The sequence below is a fragment of the Fopius arisanus genome, unplaced genomic scaffold (assembly GCF_000806365.1).
Source record: "Fopius arisanus strain USDA-PBARC FA_bdor unplaced genomic scaffold, ASM80636v1 scaffold00032, whole genome shotgun sequence".
NCBI lineage: Eukaryota > Metazoa > Arthropoda > Insecta > Hymenoptera > Braconidae > Fopius > Fopius arisanus.
Window position 1 is genome coordinate 661294 of NW_011887771.1, and position 17953 is coordinate 679246.

The 17953-nt window shown below is 36.9% G+C and overlaps 3 protein-coding genes across 3 annotated transcripts; 1 reads left to right on the forward strand and 2 right to left on the reverse strand.

The window, feature by feature from the left end:
• Positions 1-984: 984 nt before the first annotated feature.
• On the reverse strand, positions 985-9629 carry LOC105265796 (anoctamin-4). The gene is made up of 7 exons (XM_011303517.1): positions 8650-9629; positions 7314-7713; positions 5817-5985; positions 4398-4680; positions 3801-3952; positions 3242-3487; positions 985-2991 (listed from the first exon to the last, which is right to left on the reverse strand). The coding sequence occupies exons 1-7, from the start codon at positions 8875-8877 to the stop codon at positions 1008-1010; spliced, it is 3462 nt and encodes a 1153-aa protein (XP_011301819.1). The 5' UTR covers positions 8878-9629; the 3' UTR covers positions 985-1007.
• A 1737-nt stretch (positions 9630-11366) lies between these two features.
• Lac (Lachesin) lies at positions 11367-15287 on the forward strand. The gene is made up of 6 exons (XM_011303526.1): positions 11367-11707; positions 12052-12293; positions 12601-12857; positions 13059-13462; positions 13976-14093; positions 14188-15287. Exons 1-6 carry the CDS (start codon positions 11668-11670, stop codon positions 14207-14209), a joined length of 1083 nt encoding a protein of 360 aa, XP_011301828.1. The 5' UTR covers positions 11367-11667; the 3' UTR covers positions 14210-15287.
• Positions 14817-17704, reverse strand: LOC105265801 (D-arabinitol dehydrogenase 1). The gene is made up of 5 exons (XM_011303525.1): positions 17458-17704; positions 16770-17027; positions 16389-16626; positions 15641-15822; positions 14817-15516 (listed from the first exon to the last, which is right to left on the reverse strand). The coding sequence occupies exons 1-5, from the start codon at positions 17593-17595 to the stop codon at positions 15310-15312; spliced, it is 1023 nt and encodes a 340-aa protein (XP_011301827.1). The 5' UTR covers positions 17596-17704; the 3' UTR covers positions 14817-15309.
• Positions 17705-17953: the final 249 nt, after the last annotated feature.

A 17953-nucleotide genomic window follows, 5' to 3' on the forward strand; every position in this document is an offset into this window, starting at 1 on the left:
AATGGGTATGTATGTTACTGTAAACTAGACGTTCTTAGTACGTAATCAATGTTGAGTGATGGATGGACGAGATTGATGTGTCGATTGTTCTGTGGATGTTGATGAAAAATGAAGTTTAAAAATAACGACCATAAAATTTACAAACAGAAATTAATTATCCACTATAAGTGGAATAAGGGAAATCAATCGTAGAGAGATGAATGGTTATGTAAATGTACCATATTATTGAATATAATAATATCGAATTAGTTTTCATTGTAATAATTGTCGATACGAAGAGCAGTCATGCATAATTGAAATTGGAGGAAGTAATGAGAAAATAAAACAAACAAAAAATGATATCGTACAGTACTCATGTGTTGAAACAATTATTTCTCTATTACCACTGTCCTGTCGCGTAAGTATTAACGAATATATGATCTAGTCAGTCTATTTTAAAAATCACTCAAAGGATAAAATCATAAATATGTAAATTCCATAATTTATTGTAAATATTGTATAATCCAATGAATTTCATAATTGTCTACCGCAATCAAAGTGAAAAAGAAAACCATAATAAAAGTTCGTCGTGTATCATATAACGAGTTGCTGACAATTCATTCATAAAATTACAATTCCTAGCACACACAATTCACACGAATAATCTCCTATAATTTACACCTCAATCTCAGTTGATCGTCAAAAAAACAATTCATGTACAGACAATTAAATGCATCAGTGGTAATAATAAGAATCAATGCTGGAGGTGTTTTCGAGTGTCTCTCATCAGTCATTATCATTAATCACCTAAAAAATTCATTCAACTTACGATGAACTAAAAAATAAATTTACAACAAATCTATTTGTACAGGGATCGTCATCTCCACTCCACCAGGAAGGCAATCTCCACCTCGACCTCTTCCCCACGACAAATTAAAATCCCCATCGATCCATAGCAGTCTTAAACAACAGGTATCACTCCCCTAAAATACTTTGGCAGCTCGACATCCTTGGAATGGTCATCAGATTCAAGATACGTGGGTAGATGCCTCCCAGAGTGTAGAGGCATCACTAGCCCTCTGCTGCCTGACCCCCACATCAATATGTGCATCAAGAGTGTCACTGAGCTTGGAGAATCTCCTGGCCCAGCTTCCACGTCGTGCTCCAGGTCTTCCAAAGTTTCCAGCCTCCCTGAGAACAGACAGTAGTTCATCCTCATCCTCCCTCCCCTTGACACCCTTCTCGTACTTGGCCTCCTGGGCGAGAAGTTTCTCCCTGGATAGCTGAGTGGAAACAGCAGAAGGTGTCTCAGGAATGACATAACTCATGAGACCAGTCAGGGCAAATACCATGTGCTCGAAGCAGACGACGAAGGCCAGTCTCGATGCAAACACATGCCAATATTGAGGACTCAATCCATAAGGATCACTGTGAGCAGGACCATTTCTGTATCCTCTGTACTGACAGATTGGCGGTCCATTTCTATTGCCGATCATGTCCTCACTGTAATGAGATGTATTGAAGTCCGACAGAGAGCTGTCAATGTAGCCCTGTAGGTCATTAGTTTTTGAGTAAACATATGCATAAACACTCCTGGGAATGAAATCAGAAGTGTAAGCGATGACAAAGGCGTTGGATACAACAGCAGCATAAGTGACACCCTTGAGAATTCCGTACCAGGCCCCGATGTCCTCGACCCTCTCGGCGAGGGGCCTTCTGGCTTCCTTCACCATTTTGTAAGCATCAAGCCGAATTTCTCCGATGTTATTCAAAAGAGCGAAGAGCGGCGCCAGGGGAAAAGCAGCAACGAAGAGTGTTACGAATCCGTACTGCAGGATCATCTCCAGGTATTCATCGAAGAGGGCTAATCTTCCAGGATCCTGCAATTGATAATCCTGCTCCCAGTAGGTGTAGGGTCTCTCGTGATCCTTGGTGGCCGCCACGTGAGTCCTCTTTCTCCACCAGTTTACCATTTTGGGGGAGAGTATCTCCATGAAATTATTGAAGCACTGCTTACCCACCATTATTATGGCAAGCTGGATGCACAGCTCTGAGAGGCATCCAGCTGGATCACACACATCTGTTTTAATTCTGAAGAACTCCGAGGATCTCGCATCGGCGTCACCAGGATGCACGTAGAATCTGCCCTTGAAGAAGGCGATGTAGATGAGGGAGGAGTAGAAGTTGACGAATTCGAAGAAGAAAATTTTGAATGTAAACGAGTCCTCGTACTCCGTTTGAGTCCTGGGATTCTCCATGTTCACCATCCACTTGGCCAGCTTCTGATAGATCCTAGTCAGAATCATAATGATTATCAAATTGATGAGGGCAGCTGTCATTGAAGTGAATATCTTGGCGTGTCTCTGAAGGAGGGATCCACCCCCAGAATGTACAACTGCAACGAGACTAATTCTGTAGATTATTGTTCCTAGAACAGCACCGAGAACGACGCATATCATGAAGAAGACGAGGGAACCCGTGACGCAGTATCTCCAGGCCCTGGAGTAGGCTGGCATGTAGGGCTCTCTCTCCCTGGTCACTGGATTTATTCTAAATGTCTTGACAGATGTTTCAAACTCGGGCCTGGGCTCCTCATCCCCATCGACATTCTGCAAGTCCCATTCCCACACGATCACCGCTTGCCTCCTCTTCCAGAGCTCCAGAAAACTCGTCGCCCAGAAGGACATGAAGATGGCGAAGAAGACGGTGGCTGGATTGTCAAAGAGATAAGTCAGACGTGAGAACAGGCAGGACTCTTTGAGTTTTCTGTAATCACAGGCTTTATCGCAGAGGGGACAGAGGGTGATGTTCCCAGGACCCTCTGGATCGCAGATTTCTTTGCTGGGGATGTTGTCGGTGCTCTCCATCGTGCTCAGACCATACACAAAGCACAGAAGACCCACTATTGCTGGGAGATAAAGGGATCGAGTGTAAAACCCCAACCAGGCGTAATACAGAGCTACTTTTTCACCGAAGTAACGACGTATCAGCCAGAGTGGCTGCTTTTTGTACCTGCAAAGAAAAATTTGACACCTCAAAATCTCTGTATGTATGCCAAGAGGAAAAGGGTAAGTAAGGGTAAGCCTCCCTCAGGGATACCCTCGAAAACTTCTCAGAAAACTTTTGAAATTCATTTGATATTCATTTGAATTATGAATTTATAGCGGAATGCCTGGAATGAATTGTTTCACCATCCACATGTCGTGGGATCGATAGAATTTAAATATTTTAATGAAATTTCTATTTTTAAAGTGCCCCTCACCATTGAGAGGGTCGGGCCCAGATCAAATAGAGTAAATGTCGATCGAGGGGTACTCCGTCGGGGCCTGGACGATTGTAGGGCCCCTCGTGGAGGCAGAAGCAGTCGATGTAAGTTCCATCGGCTATCAAACGTCTGATTCCTGCTTTCTCATGTGTTTCGTCGTACCTCGCTCTCATTAAAATTTGGTAAACGATTAGAGACCTCTGGGCTGGTGTATACGCCGTTTCCCTGTCCTTCACAAGAAATCTGAGGGGCAAAAAAAACGGTAGTATTTGATCGATGAAGTACACACCTGATGTGCAGTATTCATAGATTGGGGCGCAACCGTTCAGAAACTGTCAGCTCAGTCTGTACTAAAACCACTCGTATTTATAAATAATTGGGAGAACCCCAATGGATTATTCATAACTGTCTATAGAGGGTAAAGGTCACTATTGAAGTCTTGGAATAAATTCTACAAATTAGTTTTGGCCTTGGGCCTTTGTTCAATTACCGGTAACGGGAATTAACGAGGGACTCGTCATTTGTGGATTTTTATTCATTTATTTAAAGGGTTTACCTTTCCTCTCTGTCACCGGAATCGTGAGTTGCGTAAAAATTCGGCTCTTCTGGGTAGAGACTTGTGTCCCACATGTGAAATCTCTGGAGGAAGCTCAGGAAATTCGACCATTTCTCCCAGAATTTTTTCTTTATTTTCGTCGCATCGTCTCCCTTTAAAAATAACTCTTTCATTTCACGTTCTTGAGTGTTTAAAGTATAATCGTAATCACAGCAATGAAAATAAATTGTATGTTAATAAATCAGACTTCGATATTTCCTTTTTTGTCTATTGAGAAATGAATTGCATGAATTGTTGAATTTTTGTCTCAAGATCTTCACGATTTTAGGAATATCTAGAGAACTAAAACAGATCTTTTAATGCAAATATTTTGTTATGTTTATTGTTTCTAGGGATATCTTCGAAAAACTGGAGGAGTTTAATTAATTAATCTCTTGTCATCACTTCAGTAATTAATTCTATTGAGATTTATTCAGAAAAGCAGCACTGAGAAAAAACATAAATAAATGACAAGCACATTGTCAATCTTTGTCTGAATAATTAAAAAAATACAAACAAATGATTGAGCTAATTAGGTGTTATTGACCTGATTCTTACCCACGCCTTAACACTTATTGTTATGAATCTTTTAGTCAATAATTTCAAGTTCATAACTTCGGCGTACTGGACTTTAATTTTCCAGGGTATGTGAATCTTGAGGAAAAATGTTTTTCCATCGAATGAATTCTCCTTGGGCTCCAACTCCATCTGCAGCCCCTCTTTGAGCAGATTCTCTTGAAAAATTCTCCTCTGCTCCCTACGTTTCGATTCTATTTCCGTCATAACTCCTTCTGTCTCCTCCTGGTAAACCAGAACCATGTCAATACGCCTTCGCCCGTCCCTGGAGTAATGACGAAAAAACAAAATAAATGAGAAATTGTTGAAATCCTCAAGTCCCAGTGGTGATGCATTATCGATGAGCCAATTCAGAACTAGATTTTCACAGATTGCCCCCAGGTTGCCCTCGCTCTAGTTAGACGAATAAACATGATTGCCTCAATTATTAATTCCTGATATTTTTAGAAGCCACCCTCTTACAAATCCCTATTATTAATTTCCATTTTCTATTTTCAGGTGAAAAATCACAAGTCAGACTCGTTCGGCGCCCTGGGAGCAGATAACCCGATGGACACCCCAAAAACAAAAATTATCAATGAATCATGGCTGTCTAGATTATCGTATTACACACGATGCCACAAAATCGTGAGGAAATCGCGTGACGAAAAAAATGAACTGCCACTCATCCTCGCGACTCATCTAATTGCTGGAGTAAAAGTAAGAACAATCAATTGTGCATTTCTGCGTTTATGTTGTCATTTACATTGTTCAGTCGATGATTCGCCCGAAATTCCCTAGGAAAGAATTTACGGAATAAAATATTTCGAAAAATATTCTCCACCAAGAAAATTATTAATTATTATAAATATTAATAAATATAATCCTTTAATACTTTACTTTAATAATGACGAGATCTACTGCGCACTCCGTGCGCCGAATTTGAATTTTTACTTCGGATTTGAGTTGACCAATAGGGAATCAGCCTTACGATTTTCAACTCAGGCGAACTTCATTTACCTATCTCTGCTTTCATGATAAGGAATGATAAGGATATCAATTAACGAAAAAAAGGAATTTGGTTATCCGAAAAGAAAATCAATTTTCGGATTTTAATTTGTATTTCATTTCTGCAAATCACATTATGACCGGAAAATTTGTTAATTCTATTCATTAGTTTCCTTTCCTTAACTTTCCTTTCTAAATTATTCCATTTAAATAATTGATCTTGATTCAGGCATTTTTAATTTTTTCGATGTTTCATTTCTGTTTCGCGAATATGTAAATAACATAATATATGATATGATAAGAATATAATATCATTATATCATGATAATATAATATATTATATAATTATTGTTATACAAAAAATAATGTTTCTTCAAGGGATTTCGGGGGACGAATTAATTCCTTAGGAAATACCTGAAGAAAAGTGTTTCGTGATCGGTTTCTCCGCTGTCTCCATCTCCAGCAACTCCATTCTGTTTATGCGTCTGTGTTGATGGATCCTCAGGGTTGAACGTATCCTCTTCCGGTTGTGGACTTTCCGGAAGTGAATTTGCGGCGGATATCGCGGGAGTTAACTTCGGACCTGAGTTTTTAAAAATTTATTTAAAAGTCAGAAAATTGAAATAAAAAGATATTGAACACATGTAAATATCAAGATATTGGGGAATATGGATTACCTATTAAAAATTTTTCCACTTGTAATTTTCAACTTCTTCTATTTAAACAAGAATAAATCGATACGTTATGTATTGACCAGTTAGTTGACTGATAGACTGTTAAGTAAAATCGTTCTAAAGTAAAAAAAAAACGTTTTTATACTAGATTTATTACGTATAATTAAAAAATAATTAAAGATAAAGATTATAGAATAATTTAAAAAATTTGTTTTTGCTTTCGGAGCAAAGGATTCATTTGATATTGAATGTGATAAGAGGTAAATGATTTTTTCACAAATTGTTGATCGGATTGATCCATAAAAATATATCGTTCTCACATTTTATAATTATTTATATGCGGTTATTTCCCTCCGTTTTTTTTCAGAGGTTTAGGAATTTTTGGGAAGTATTTAAAAAACGCAGGGAAATTACTGCACAAACATTGACAATATCCGTTTTCACATTCAGTGGCGTTCGCGAATTATTGAACAGCAAACGTTGTGACAGTGAAATTCTCATACCCTTCTATTTGCTTTCCGTATGTTCTTCAGGTATTTACCGGAAATCGATGAAACCATGGAGCCGCATTTTTCTTATTTTATGATTATGCGATTTATCCTGGAGTTTTTACAAGCCATTAAAATGCGTGCGAGTACAATCGTACGATTTTTTATTCACAATTCAATTTAGGGATGAGCTGAACAGGATATATTGCGTGACTACCGCACATTATCGCGGAAATATTATTGCGGGGGACAGGGAGAAGCTTTTCATTTTATGAGCAGTCGCCTCGTTGTTTCTCTAACAAAAGGGCACTGAGAGAAAAATGTGGTAAAATATAGATTTACTATTATTTATTTTCGACCAAAAATTATTGCTTTCACTCAACTCGATTTAAGACAATCAAAAATATTTTATAAATATGTAAGTGTTCGATTCATTCAGTTTTCATTTTTTTTTTTTCAATTTATTGTTCTCTTAATAAATATGGTGTAAAGAAAAATAAATATACACGAAGAGAAAAATCCCGGAGAAATTACGGAACTTTCACGTATTCGTGGGGTCACCTTGCTTTTCGGGAAAAAGTACTGGAGGTACCGTAAAATTGTCCTGAAAGTTTGGTAAAAATTGCTGCTCGCTACGAAAATTTTTACGGAACTTACAGTATTTTTTCCCAAAAACCAAGGTCACCCCAGGAATACGTGAAAGTTCCGTAATTTTTCCGGTATTTTTCTTTCTGTGTATAAAAACTCACCGAATGCATCCCGAACTGCAACAAGTCCTGTGGCAACAGGAAAAACCGACGGAACGGAAGTCTTTTTGGGTCTGGGACTACTTCCGGTGTCATCCTTCCGTTTGAAGCCATTTTTATCCGATTGATACAAAATTTCCCGTCCAACAATATTAGCGGCCTCCAGGCCAGCCTCGAGTTTGGCAACATCCAGAGGCATTTCGTCTCGGAGTGACCCCACAACGACGTCCTCTTCCGTCGCCGATCGACCAGGACTGGAACCACGAGAACCGGAAGTAGATGCGAGGGATACGTCCGGTGTTCCGATGGAACGAACAAAATCACTCAATTGAGATTTCGAAGGACTCAATGGTTCCACAATTCGAGGTAGAAAACTCGTACTTGGACGACGGCTGTGCGTTTTCTGATTCACATCAAATTCATCATCTGTATTCATCACTCAACCTTCACTTGGTAAATAATCAATTAAAAAACAACTCGACTTCATTAAATTCACGTTCTTCGTGCCTCGAAATTCAATTTTCTACACGATCTCAAGGATTTTACACTGAGATTTTTTTTTATTTTTATTTTTCATCTTCTATATCAACTATAATTATGAAAAAATTCATTTAGCATTAGTATGTTTTACGTGGGAGTTATATATATTTACTGGCGGTAAATAAATACATAGTAAATAGGCAATGAAATTTAACTGTGAAAAATGTAATTACAAAAAATTTGTTATCTCCACTGCTTCCAGGTATATTTGGAAAAACTCATGGAAGTGTTCAATTAATTAATCTCTCATCTCTCATCTCTCTCAACTTTGGAATTAAATTATTGATCATTATTATTTACTCAGGGAATCAATATTTAAAAAACAATATAAAAAAAAACACTGAAAGATTACACGTACATTATCAATGTATAAATATTTTAATTAAATAACTTGAATGCAATACCAGAACATAAATTCAGTCCTGTGCAGAAAATTAATTTAGCCTTGTAAATTCCCAGATCGTGCAAAATAAATCAACTAAATTCGTTAATTATCCATTAACGAACGCTTCATTAAATTGAAACCGTACAATATTAATAACGATTTAATAAATAATAATACAAAATAAAATTAATGAATTAAATAACTAAATTATCATACATTATATTATTAGAATTAAAGTTCCTTAGGAGATGTTGAAGACTGGCACAGATGTAACACAAAGGAAAGAAAAAAATTTCTAACATCAAGTGAATAGATTGAATTAAATGGAATAATTAAGATATCAGTTAATGAATAATTAGCAATTATCAATTAATCCGTACAGATAATCGCACTGGGTAATCGATAGGGCAATACCTGTATCTCGTTCTCGTGCAGGAGCTTATCATCGACGAGCTTTTCCTCTCTGAATGGAAAAGGTGAACTGCAGGTGAAGTAACTTGGACTGCATCCAGGTAGGTGTCCAGGTGAGGGTGGTAACAACGACTCATTACGTATGACAGGTAGAGCCAATTGCAATCGAAGGACGTTGTCCTCCCTCGCGACGACACTCTCGTCGAATCCTTCGTCGTGTGTAATCGACATGGATCAATGTTGCAAGTACCAGTTGAAAAATAATAATAATAATAAAAAAAGAAAAAAAAAAGAACCAGAGAAAAAAGTCAGTTGTTACGTGAGAAAGCTACAGAAAGCTCTCCAACTTAATAATTAACCGGAAAAATGAGCCAAGTCTATAAGACTCTTCACACGACCTTGATTCCTCTCTACATCACTTGAACTTTCCCAACACTATTTTCACCCACGACTTACTCAAACCCTTGCCTACTTCCCGGTTATCATAATTATTTAATTATCCAAACCGATTACCACTGATACTTTTTATCCACTTGAAATGTCGATAGGTGAGTTTATTTCCCTCTGTCGAATCCAATAAACTGCCAATATGGACTCTAACTATGACATTAAAATAGCATTGCAATAGACAACATTGTCTTATTCAATGTTTCATGTGTATGTACCGGCATGTGCCAATCAAACGTTTGCAGGTGCTCAAGGTTGCATTGCAGAAGGTTTAAACACCTCTCATTATCGCAGGCCGAGTTACCCTTAGCTTGCCAAAATAATAACTCCCCAATTAAATTCTCACATCATGATGTGATCAATTTATGATGCAGATATCCAAGGATTTCTCTTTAATTTCTGGAGAATATTTCAACAACTTTTTTTCTTCTATTATGATGTTGATAAGGCAAACTGCAATTTTTATTTGGTGATTGTTTTCGCCGGAGGTATCAGAAGGTGAAAACAAACACTTGCGATTGATACGTTCTCGTCGCTCCGTTGTCATACCACTATTACGACTGGACAATTCGGGTTCTCGGTAAAGGTAATGTTGACCATTCAGACAATAGTGTATATCTTGTATGCCACATACGGTAGTAAAACACCCCGGGTTTTCTCTCTCTTTTTATCGTGTTGTCTTGTATCATCCCCGTGCGCTTCGACAAATTGCTATGGTTACTCTCAGTGACAACATACCTTTCATCCACTTAATCATAAAAATGAGATCTATTTTTTAGGTCAACATTTGCTTTGTTAACTCGTTCATCTTTGCGCATCAGATTTCACGTCAGAGATAATCCGAGAAAAGTAATTAGTCAAATTTCTAAGTAAATTTACTGACCAAAAAAAATGAACATTGTTAATGCAAATATTTACATTGATTTAATTGTCATGAGAGAATTTATTTGACAGCAACTTTTTTTTTGTTGCTTTGTTTTATATTTTTGTTTTTTCGAGTTTTGAGTGGAGATATTCAGGGGTTTTACTTTTGCCCCGTCAATTAAAATCCAATTTAGGAACAATTAGATGGAAGTACCGGAGGCTGAATGTAATTGCGGTCTTCGGGTTAATTGACACTGGTAATTGATATCTTGTTGAAATAATTGAGAAACTGTGAAACCGGTGCCGTCACGGGTGACGCAGCCCTTTGATGTTTATTAATTATTCAGAAATATGGATTTTCTACCTCACTGAACTATTTTATTTTTAGACAATTGGATTTTTTTACTTCTACCATCGTACATGTGACATTTAATCCGGTGATATTACCCTTGTTCTCCATTAAAGAACGATAAAATTAGAAGAAACTGTTTATTTTTGGAGAGATCAGATCAGAGTATTTCAATTTAATTGATAAAAATGGAATTAAAAGGTGTCATTTAAATCATTCTCCTCTTCTCCTCGTTCTCTCAATAAAATTGAAAAAGGTCAGAGTAAAAAGGTGAAAGAATAAAGTCCATTGAAATTAGTTGTGAGTTTTTCGGGAATATCTCGGAAATCAGAAGAGATAGTCGAATTTTTGATAAAACATTTTTTATAGAGTTCATTGAGCATTACAATAAAGGTTATTATAATAATTTGTATATCTCCCTTAGTTTCCGAGATATTCCGGAGAAACTCACCGAAGAAATAAGTTAAAGTCTTGTTCCACCACTTCTCTATGAAATTCAATAATATTTAATTATAAAATAAACTTTTTATAATATTTTAATATCATTTTCTTGAAGATATTTTACTTTCGGGGAGAGATTACAGCGGCTAAATTTAGGTGCGATCAATCATTCTGTATTATACGATGACAGAGTTGAATATTTAATTTTCCAATATTCTTCCCTTTTCTAAAAATAAATAACTTCTCCATTATTCAATGGATTGCATGAAATTTCGAGACCCGAATCTTTGAGACCGCGAAATCGTCATTATTCATTAATCAATATTTATTTATGTTATTTATTAATACGTCATATTTAATTTTTAATCACCATTGAGGGGAAATTAACTAGACAGTCCAAGTATAGTGCAAGTAGTTTAAATTAAATAACCGGAAGTACTGCGGAGTCTGTTCACTTTTCAAATGATAAATATTTGTTAAATAGGATAAACCACAGAATTTGTTTTTTTTCGTACCATCATGACTATCCATGATACCTATTGTTGTTATTGAAATTAAACAATCGGAAGTGGTGGGAAATTTTGAAAATTGATCAATTGACTAGCCTGCAGCGTCTGACCCAGCCATATTTATCAGTGAATCAACAATTGCCCAGTATTGCCCACAAACACCTGTGAAGACATTGGGCTCATACACGCCTCGTTCAACAACAAGTACATTTACTATTCCATTCACTTCATTCAAAAGTAAATCCTCACACCCTCATTGCGCCTCCCTTCCTCACCCCCGATTAATAACAAACAGCAAACATCTTCGGTAAGAAGACTGCATTCATTATAAAAACAAAGGGCAAAAAATTGACAGGAGAAGAGTGAAATCCGTATTTTGGGCGTTGTTTAATTCACTCAAGGTGTGTCAAAATGATGGGACGATTGATTCTTATCATTGCATTCCAATTAGGTGAGTAATGAAAAATTGAATTTCAAAATGTACGACTTGTCATAAACTCACGAGCTGGACTTTAATTGATCAATTAATTTATGAGTCATATTCGCATTGATTGGTCACCTAAGTCGTCAACAACTCAGGATGTCGATTCATAACCTTAAAATATTCTGAGGAGTGACCAAGAAAAAATACGACTTTCTGTGATATCAATTTTTTGTCACTTCAGCCAAAAAAAAATGAACTGAAGAATAACCAGAGGATAAATAAAAAATGAGAGAAACCTTAAGGGGCTTAACAGCACCTCCTGGTGATAGGGAGTCCTTTCCATGAATAATAATTGCTTCTTTATTTTTTAGTGACAGTCTATTGTCAGAGGGCTCCAACGATATCCTATATATCTCAACAGCAGATAAAGGACATTGGAGGGACAGTAGAGCTCCAGTGCTCAGTGCAATATGGCCAGGAATACCCTGTCCTATGGTTGAAGAGTAATTCAAATACAGATACTGTTGCTCTGTCTTCCAGGACGTCTTTGATAATCAAGGAGAGTCGTTTTTCACTGCGTTACGATGAAGCCACATCCACTTACACTCTCCAGGTAATTATAATCATATAAAAAATTGATAAAAGGCAGTAAACCAATTCATTAAGTGAGTTCTTCTCGGAAATATCTTCCAAACTACACGAGATAATAAAATTCGTGTTAGAACCTTTCTTATAGAGGTAATTGTGGTTTGCAAAAAAGGTCGTCACAAAAATTTTGGCATCTGTCTTAGTTTCTGAGATATTTTGGAAAAGAGAACACTCATTCAAGAGTCGGCTTACGTAATTCAATTGTTATAATGTTATTGTCATGTCATTGTTGTATACATTACTATACTAATATCGCATCTTGTTTTATTTAGATAAAAGATATCCAAGAAACAGACGCTGGGATGTACCTATGCCAAATATATATCTCCCTGACGTCCAAAATATCAGGCCATGTCGAGCTTCAGGTGCGTCGTCCACCCTACATCAGTGATAACTCGACTAGATCAATCGTTGTGAGTGAGACTGAAGCGGTGGAGCTGTTCTGCTATGCTGGAGGTTTCCCCAGTCCGAAAATCTCTTGGCGAAGGGAGAACAATGCTATTCTACCCACTGGAAATTCAATTTATAGGTGGGAAACCATTTTTATCAGAAACATAACGCCTATCTTAAGGGGTCACTTTAAATTACTTAATTCGTGATATACTCCACAAAATCCTGGAAAAGGTGTCAGCGTATCTGTTTATTATTTCACTTCATTGAGAATATTTATAAATGTGTAAAATTACGAGAAATTGAAAACCAGAGACGATTGAATGTTGAATTTCTACAGGGGGAATGTCCTGAAGATTACATCAATCCGGAAAGAGCATCGGGGAACGTACTACTGTGTAGCTGAGAATGGAGTTGGTCGAGGTGCTAGGAGAAATATCAACATCGAGGTTGAATTTTCTCCTGTTATAACAGCCCCACGTCCTCGTCTAGGTCAGGCACTACAGTACGATATGGACCTCGAGTGTCACGTGGAGGCATATCCACCACCTGCTATTAACTGGCTCAAGGACGACATAGTGCTGTCCAATAATCAACACCACAGTATTTCCCACTTTGCCACTGCTGACGAGTACACCGATACAACAATTCGCATCATTACCATTGAGAAAAGACAGTATGGACAGTACGTCTGCAAGGCAGCTAACAAACTGGGAAGTGCTGAGACTACTGTTGAACTTTTTGGTAAGGGGTTCATTGTTTCTCGTATTGCTGACATTGCATTTAACGGTTAAGAATGTCCAAGTACGTTCTGAAATTCAGCAGTGCTGTTTTAAAAAATTGCTATTTCCCAGATAATTACAATGAATGTAATTAGAGGAGAAAATAATTCAATTACAATTCTGATTTCACCACTATTTGAAATGTAGTTAAAAATTTAACTGACATTATTAATTCAGAATTTGAAAAAGATGATTTTATCTGGACGTCTAGATTTCCTGATCGACAATTCAAAGATATTTTTCCCTGAATTTCTTCAACTTTGAGTGAAACCCCTAAAAAACCTCAAAAATGCATAAAAACATTAACAGTGAATCAAATTTATCAATTATATTTACCAGAGTTCTTGGATATTCTCAAAAATAATTGTAGTATATGTACAGTTAATGAATGCGCTATTGATGTCTTACTGATCCATTAGATTGATCCTAAGTTAGTAGTTCGCATGTATTAGATTTCCTCATTTTATTTCCGCAGAAACAATAATCCCAGTATGCCCACCTGCTTGTGGCCAAGCTCATTATGGAGCTGGTGTATTACCAGTTTCATCCGGACCTTTGATAGCATTTGTGTTGATAGTAGCAGCAATTATCAGGTAAGAATATGTACCCAGAATGCTCTCATCAGTGTCACTGAATGTGCAAATGATGTGGCTGAACCAAACGAATTAATCGAAATCTTTTTTCCAGAAACATTAATACCAAATATTAATTATCGAGGTCTGCTGGGCTCGACTGGCCATCACAACTCATTATCCACGTGGATGGCAAGCCTTCCTGGTTTTTTGGCGCTAATCATGACGACACTATAATTTAAATTCAAAATTATCTACAATCGTTGACGCGCAGGACATCGAATCTCAGAAGTTCAAATAGAATTAGATACTTTTCTACTCAAAATAAAAAGTGGATTGAGGGTAGCTTTTAGGAGGAGAGGTGAATGCTTTCGCAAGTTATCCATGAGGAGTTTTTCCATCATTTGGAATGATGAATTTATTCTAATAGTTGCATTAGATAATCATGAAAATATTTAAGTGCACGTTGGTCAGTGTGATTGGCACTGAATGCACGATTCCAGGGATCAGAAATTAAACAAATAGATAATTAGAGCAAGGGAAATAATTGATTATATCTCCAAGGACAAATGAATCTAGTTGTCCCCTTGGAGATGACTATTTGTGTTTTAATATCGGAAAAAATCTCATTTTATAGATTTTTTTATACATATTTTTTATGTATTTTTATCTTTACATGTGATTGTATGGTGTGAGAAGATTATTCGGATGATTTTTAGGAAATTTATCAAATTTTACAAAAAGTTTTACACAATATTTTTAATTCTTTGACATTAATGCAAACAACAAAAGTTTTTGAGTGAGTCTTCTTATTCCATTTGATCGTAGATAATGTATTTGGCTCGTCTCAAAGCCGCCATTAGCTTGTAGAAAATTGTACAATAACTCGACAGAGTTTAATTTTTTGTACTTCAATGCAAGGTACTTGAAATACTCTGCACTTTGCACAGTTCTGTATCACTCACCTAAACGTAGGAGTTTTCGGATAACTTTGTAATTTGATAAAAGTTATCAACTATTTTCACTAGTAAGAGAACTACATATCTAGAGCTATGACAACTTAACTAATAATAGTCGACTAGGTTTATTGACCGTCTTTTCTACTAAAATTTTTACCGAATAATTTACCGAAAGGATTTTCAAATTTTGTAATGCTCAAGAGACAATAACAGGAGGCTTTTCGATTGATCTAATAAAAATTGTTTCTTCCACAAATATATTTTGCTTATGGTGTACCTCAATTACATCTGAACATTGCTTTACTGATCTGCCCTTTCTTGAGAGCCTCGAGGGCTTCTTTGTATTCAGACAGTCTGAAAACCTTGATCCCTAATTTATCGAACACAAGATAACGATTTGACATTGCCTGAACGAGCGAAAGACCCTTGGGGAAGCTGAATGGATTTATATTGACTCCCAACACCTGCAATTCCTTCATGTAAATCTGAAAACAAGTGGAAGAAAAATTATAATCTCTTGAAATAATTTACTTCGCTCAAATAAATATGGTCTTTACCTCCATCTTCCTCTCAGTGAATAGAAAACTTGAATTAAAATGATATCTTTACCTCGAATGGTTTTAGAGTTAATGTGGCATTGGGATTGGCTACCCCGAAGACACAGAGACGTCCCCCACGTCTCAGAAGGGGTACAGCAGCTTCCATTGCTGGACCTGATCCACTACAATCCATTGCGAGATCAAAACTCTGGCCGTTGAGATCCCCAGGGCTATTGACGTCATAATCTAGATCTGTTTCAATCAAAAAATAATATTCTCAAATCCAGTACTCAAAAAGCAAAGGGTAAAGTCCACGTTTTCTCTGAATCTACGGGAAATAGCGGAATTTTTTCCAGAAGCAATTTTATAGAGTGAAATGAGAGTCAGAGAAAGTTCTCCACAAAAATTTCACTAATTCTCGTAGATTTAAAGATATCCCTCAAAAAGTAAATAACAAAGTGACGCAAAGTGCAATAATCGGATGCGCACCTTTTGTAAATTATCAATTTATCTCGTAAATTATGGACTGACAGTGAAAACATGAATAGACTTTTTTGTAGCTAATTAAATTTCTGACGAATAAGGTTTTTTGATATTTTATCCTAAAACCGATAGTTTAGGAGTAATCAATCATTTTGGTGAGCACTAATCTTTAACAAAACTGAAATTCTACTTGCATCACTCCACCTCTTCACCCGCGAATGAAAAAACCTTGGGAGACTATTTTATCCCGTTATGTAATTAATGCATATCGCGTTACGGAGTAATAATTAAAATAAATGACGTATGGAAAATGAATTAGGAAAGCGACAGATTACCGAGTTTATTGACAGCTGCTCGTCTTCCGGGCTGGGGTTCGCTGATTGAGACAGTTTTTCTCAAGCCATGAAGATGCAAAAGACACGCCCAGAGAAGTCCGATGATGCCAGACCCGATGATTAGGACTTTGGAGCCAACATTTACTGGATTTATCAAGTCCCATCCATGAGCAAGACAGGACAGGGGTTCAGTCAAAGCGGCTTGAGGCATCTCCACTCCTTCCGGCAGCAAATGGACCTTCATAAATCATCGGTTAGATTAAAATTTATCCCAGTGAAGCACCAAAAACAGATCATGTTAATATCTTCTAGGGGTGGAGATCCTTATTGAATCATTTGGCAAATTACCACTGACGACTTGTCTGTCTTCGGTAATTATACCTGAGTCTCTGGAACAACAGCATGAGTTGCCCACCCCCCATTTCTGAATATTCCAATGGTGTTATTTATTCCTCCATTCTCACAAAAGTGATATTTTCCATTGTGACAGAAGCTGCATTTGTTGCAGCCGCTGTTCGGATCCACCGCAACTTTTTGTCCAATTTTCAATGTCTTTACAGCACCTCCAAGGGCCTCAATAGTCCCCGAGAACTCATGGCCAAGGGTTAAACAACCGTCCTTCTTCGCTGGAAATGATCCCTAAGACAATAATTACTTTGAGAAAAGTATCATTTCGATAAAGACAATTTACTGAGTAAATTTTCGGGCTTTTTTTATCCTATTTATGTTTTATTATCTATTCCTTCTTCGTTCCTTCTGGGAAGAATCGCAAAAATTGTTTTATTCTCAATGAATAGCTCGGAATCTCAAGGAGATAGCGAAATTTTTGTAAGGACCTTTTTTATAGCTCTCAGTCCGCTCCGCACAAAAGGATCTCATAAAAATTACGCTATCTCCTCTGGATTCATAGCTATTCCAAAGGTTGTAAAAATTCCCAGTTATTTCTTCTAATGTATTCACCAATTTCTCTCTTCCGATTCAGTTATTTCTCCCACATTCTTCCTGATTTCTTTCATTTAAATTTTCTACTATTTCCAGAATGCCAACTGAAATAATATGGAATACATACTTCCAAAATATGGAGATCAGTCCCACAAATTCCAGAGAATGCAACTTTAATGAGAACTTCATCTTCCTTGGGCTTGGGAATTGCGCAGCTATCGAGCATTAACTGTTTTGTACTCGGATTGAAGCTCAAAAATTCCATGATGGCACTTGTTAATGATAAACAAATTATGCAGCTTCAAATAACAAAGTGATGTACCCGCTGGTGCGTATGCGTATGCGACAGCAACGAGATTTTTCCCTATTCTATCATGAGTAATTGGTGCCGTGCGCCAAAATACAAGGAAAAAAAACGCGTACTTACCGCAAATACATTACTTACTTGTTATTTACTCTCTGGTTTATTACGTAACAACTTAATCTCCCCGTGTCCTGAAGATTCAGCCTTGATCCCGCCGATATTGACAGTGAAATTATCTCTCATTATGCAATTTATCTCGCAATATAAATATCTCTGAAGAGGAAAAATCCTATCAGCAAAAGGCACAGTTTAATGGGGT

Excerpts from the sequence above, each read along its gene's own strand:
- Lac (XM_011303526.1), top strand. The coding sequence starts at position 11,668 with ATGATGGGACGATTGATTCTTATCATTGCATTCCAATTAG. Across the intron at positions 11,708-12,051 it reads TATCATTGCATTCCAATTAG|TGACAGTCTATTGTCAGAGG; the intron begins GTGAGTAATGAA and ends TTTATTTTTTAG. Across the intron at positions 12,294-12,600 it reads CATCCACTTACACTCTCCAG|ATAAAAGATATCCAAGAAAC; the intron begins GTAATTATAATC and ends TGTTTTATTTAG.
- LOC105265801 (XM_011303525.1), bottom strand. The coding sequence starts at position 17,595 with ATGGAATTTTTGAGCTTCAATCCGAGTACAAAACAGTTAATGCTCGAT. Across the intron at positions 17,028-17,457 it reads CTGATCTCCATATTTTGGAA|GGATCATTTCCAGCGAAGAA; the intron begins GTATGTATTCCA and ends TTATTGTCTTAG. Across the intron at positions 16,627-16,769 it reads CTGTTGTTCCAGAGACTCAG|GTCCATTTGCTGCCGGAAGG; the intron begins GTATAATTACCG and ends TGATTTATGAAG.
- LOC105265796 (XM_011303517.1), bottom strand. The coding sequence starts at position 8,877 with ATGTCGATTACACACGACGAAGGATTCGACGAGAGTGTCGTCGCGAGG. Across the intron at positions 4,681-5,816 it reads CACGAAACACTTTTCTTCAG|GGACGGGCGAAGGCGTATTG; the intron begins GTATTTCCTAAG and ends TCATTACTCCAG. Across the intron at positions 2,992-3,241 it reads TGGGCCCGACCCTCTCAATG|GTACAAAAAGCAGCCACTCT; the intron begins GTGAGGGGCACT and ends TTTTCTTTGCAG.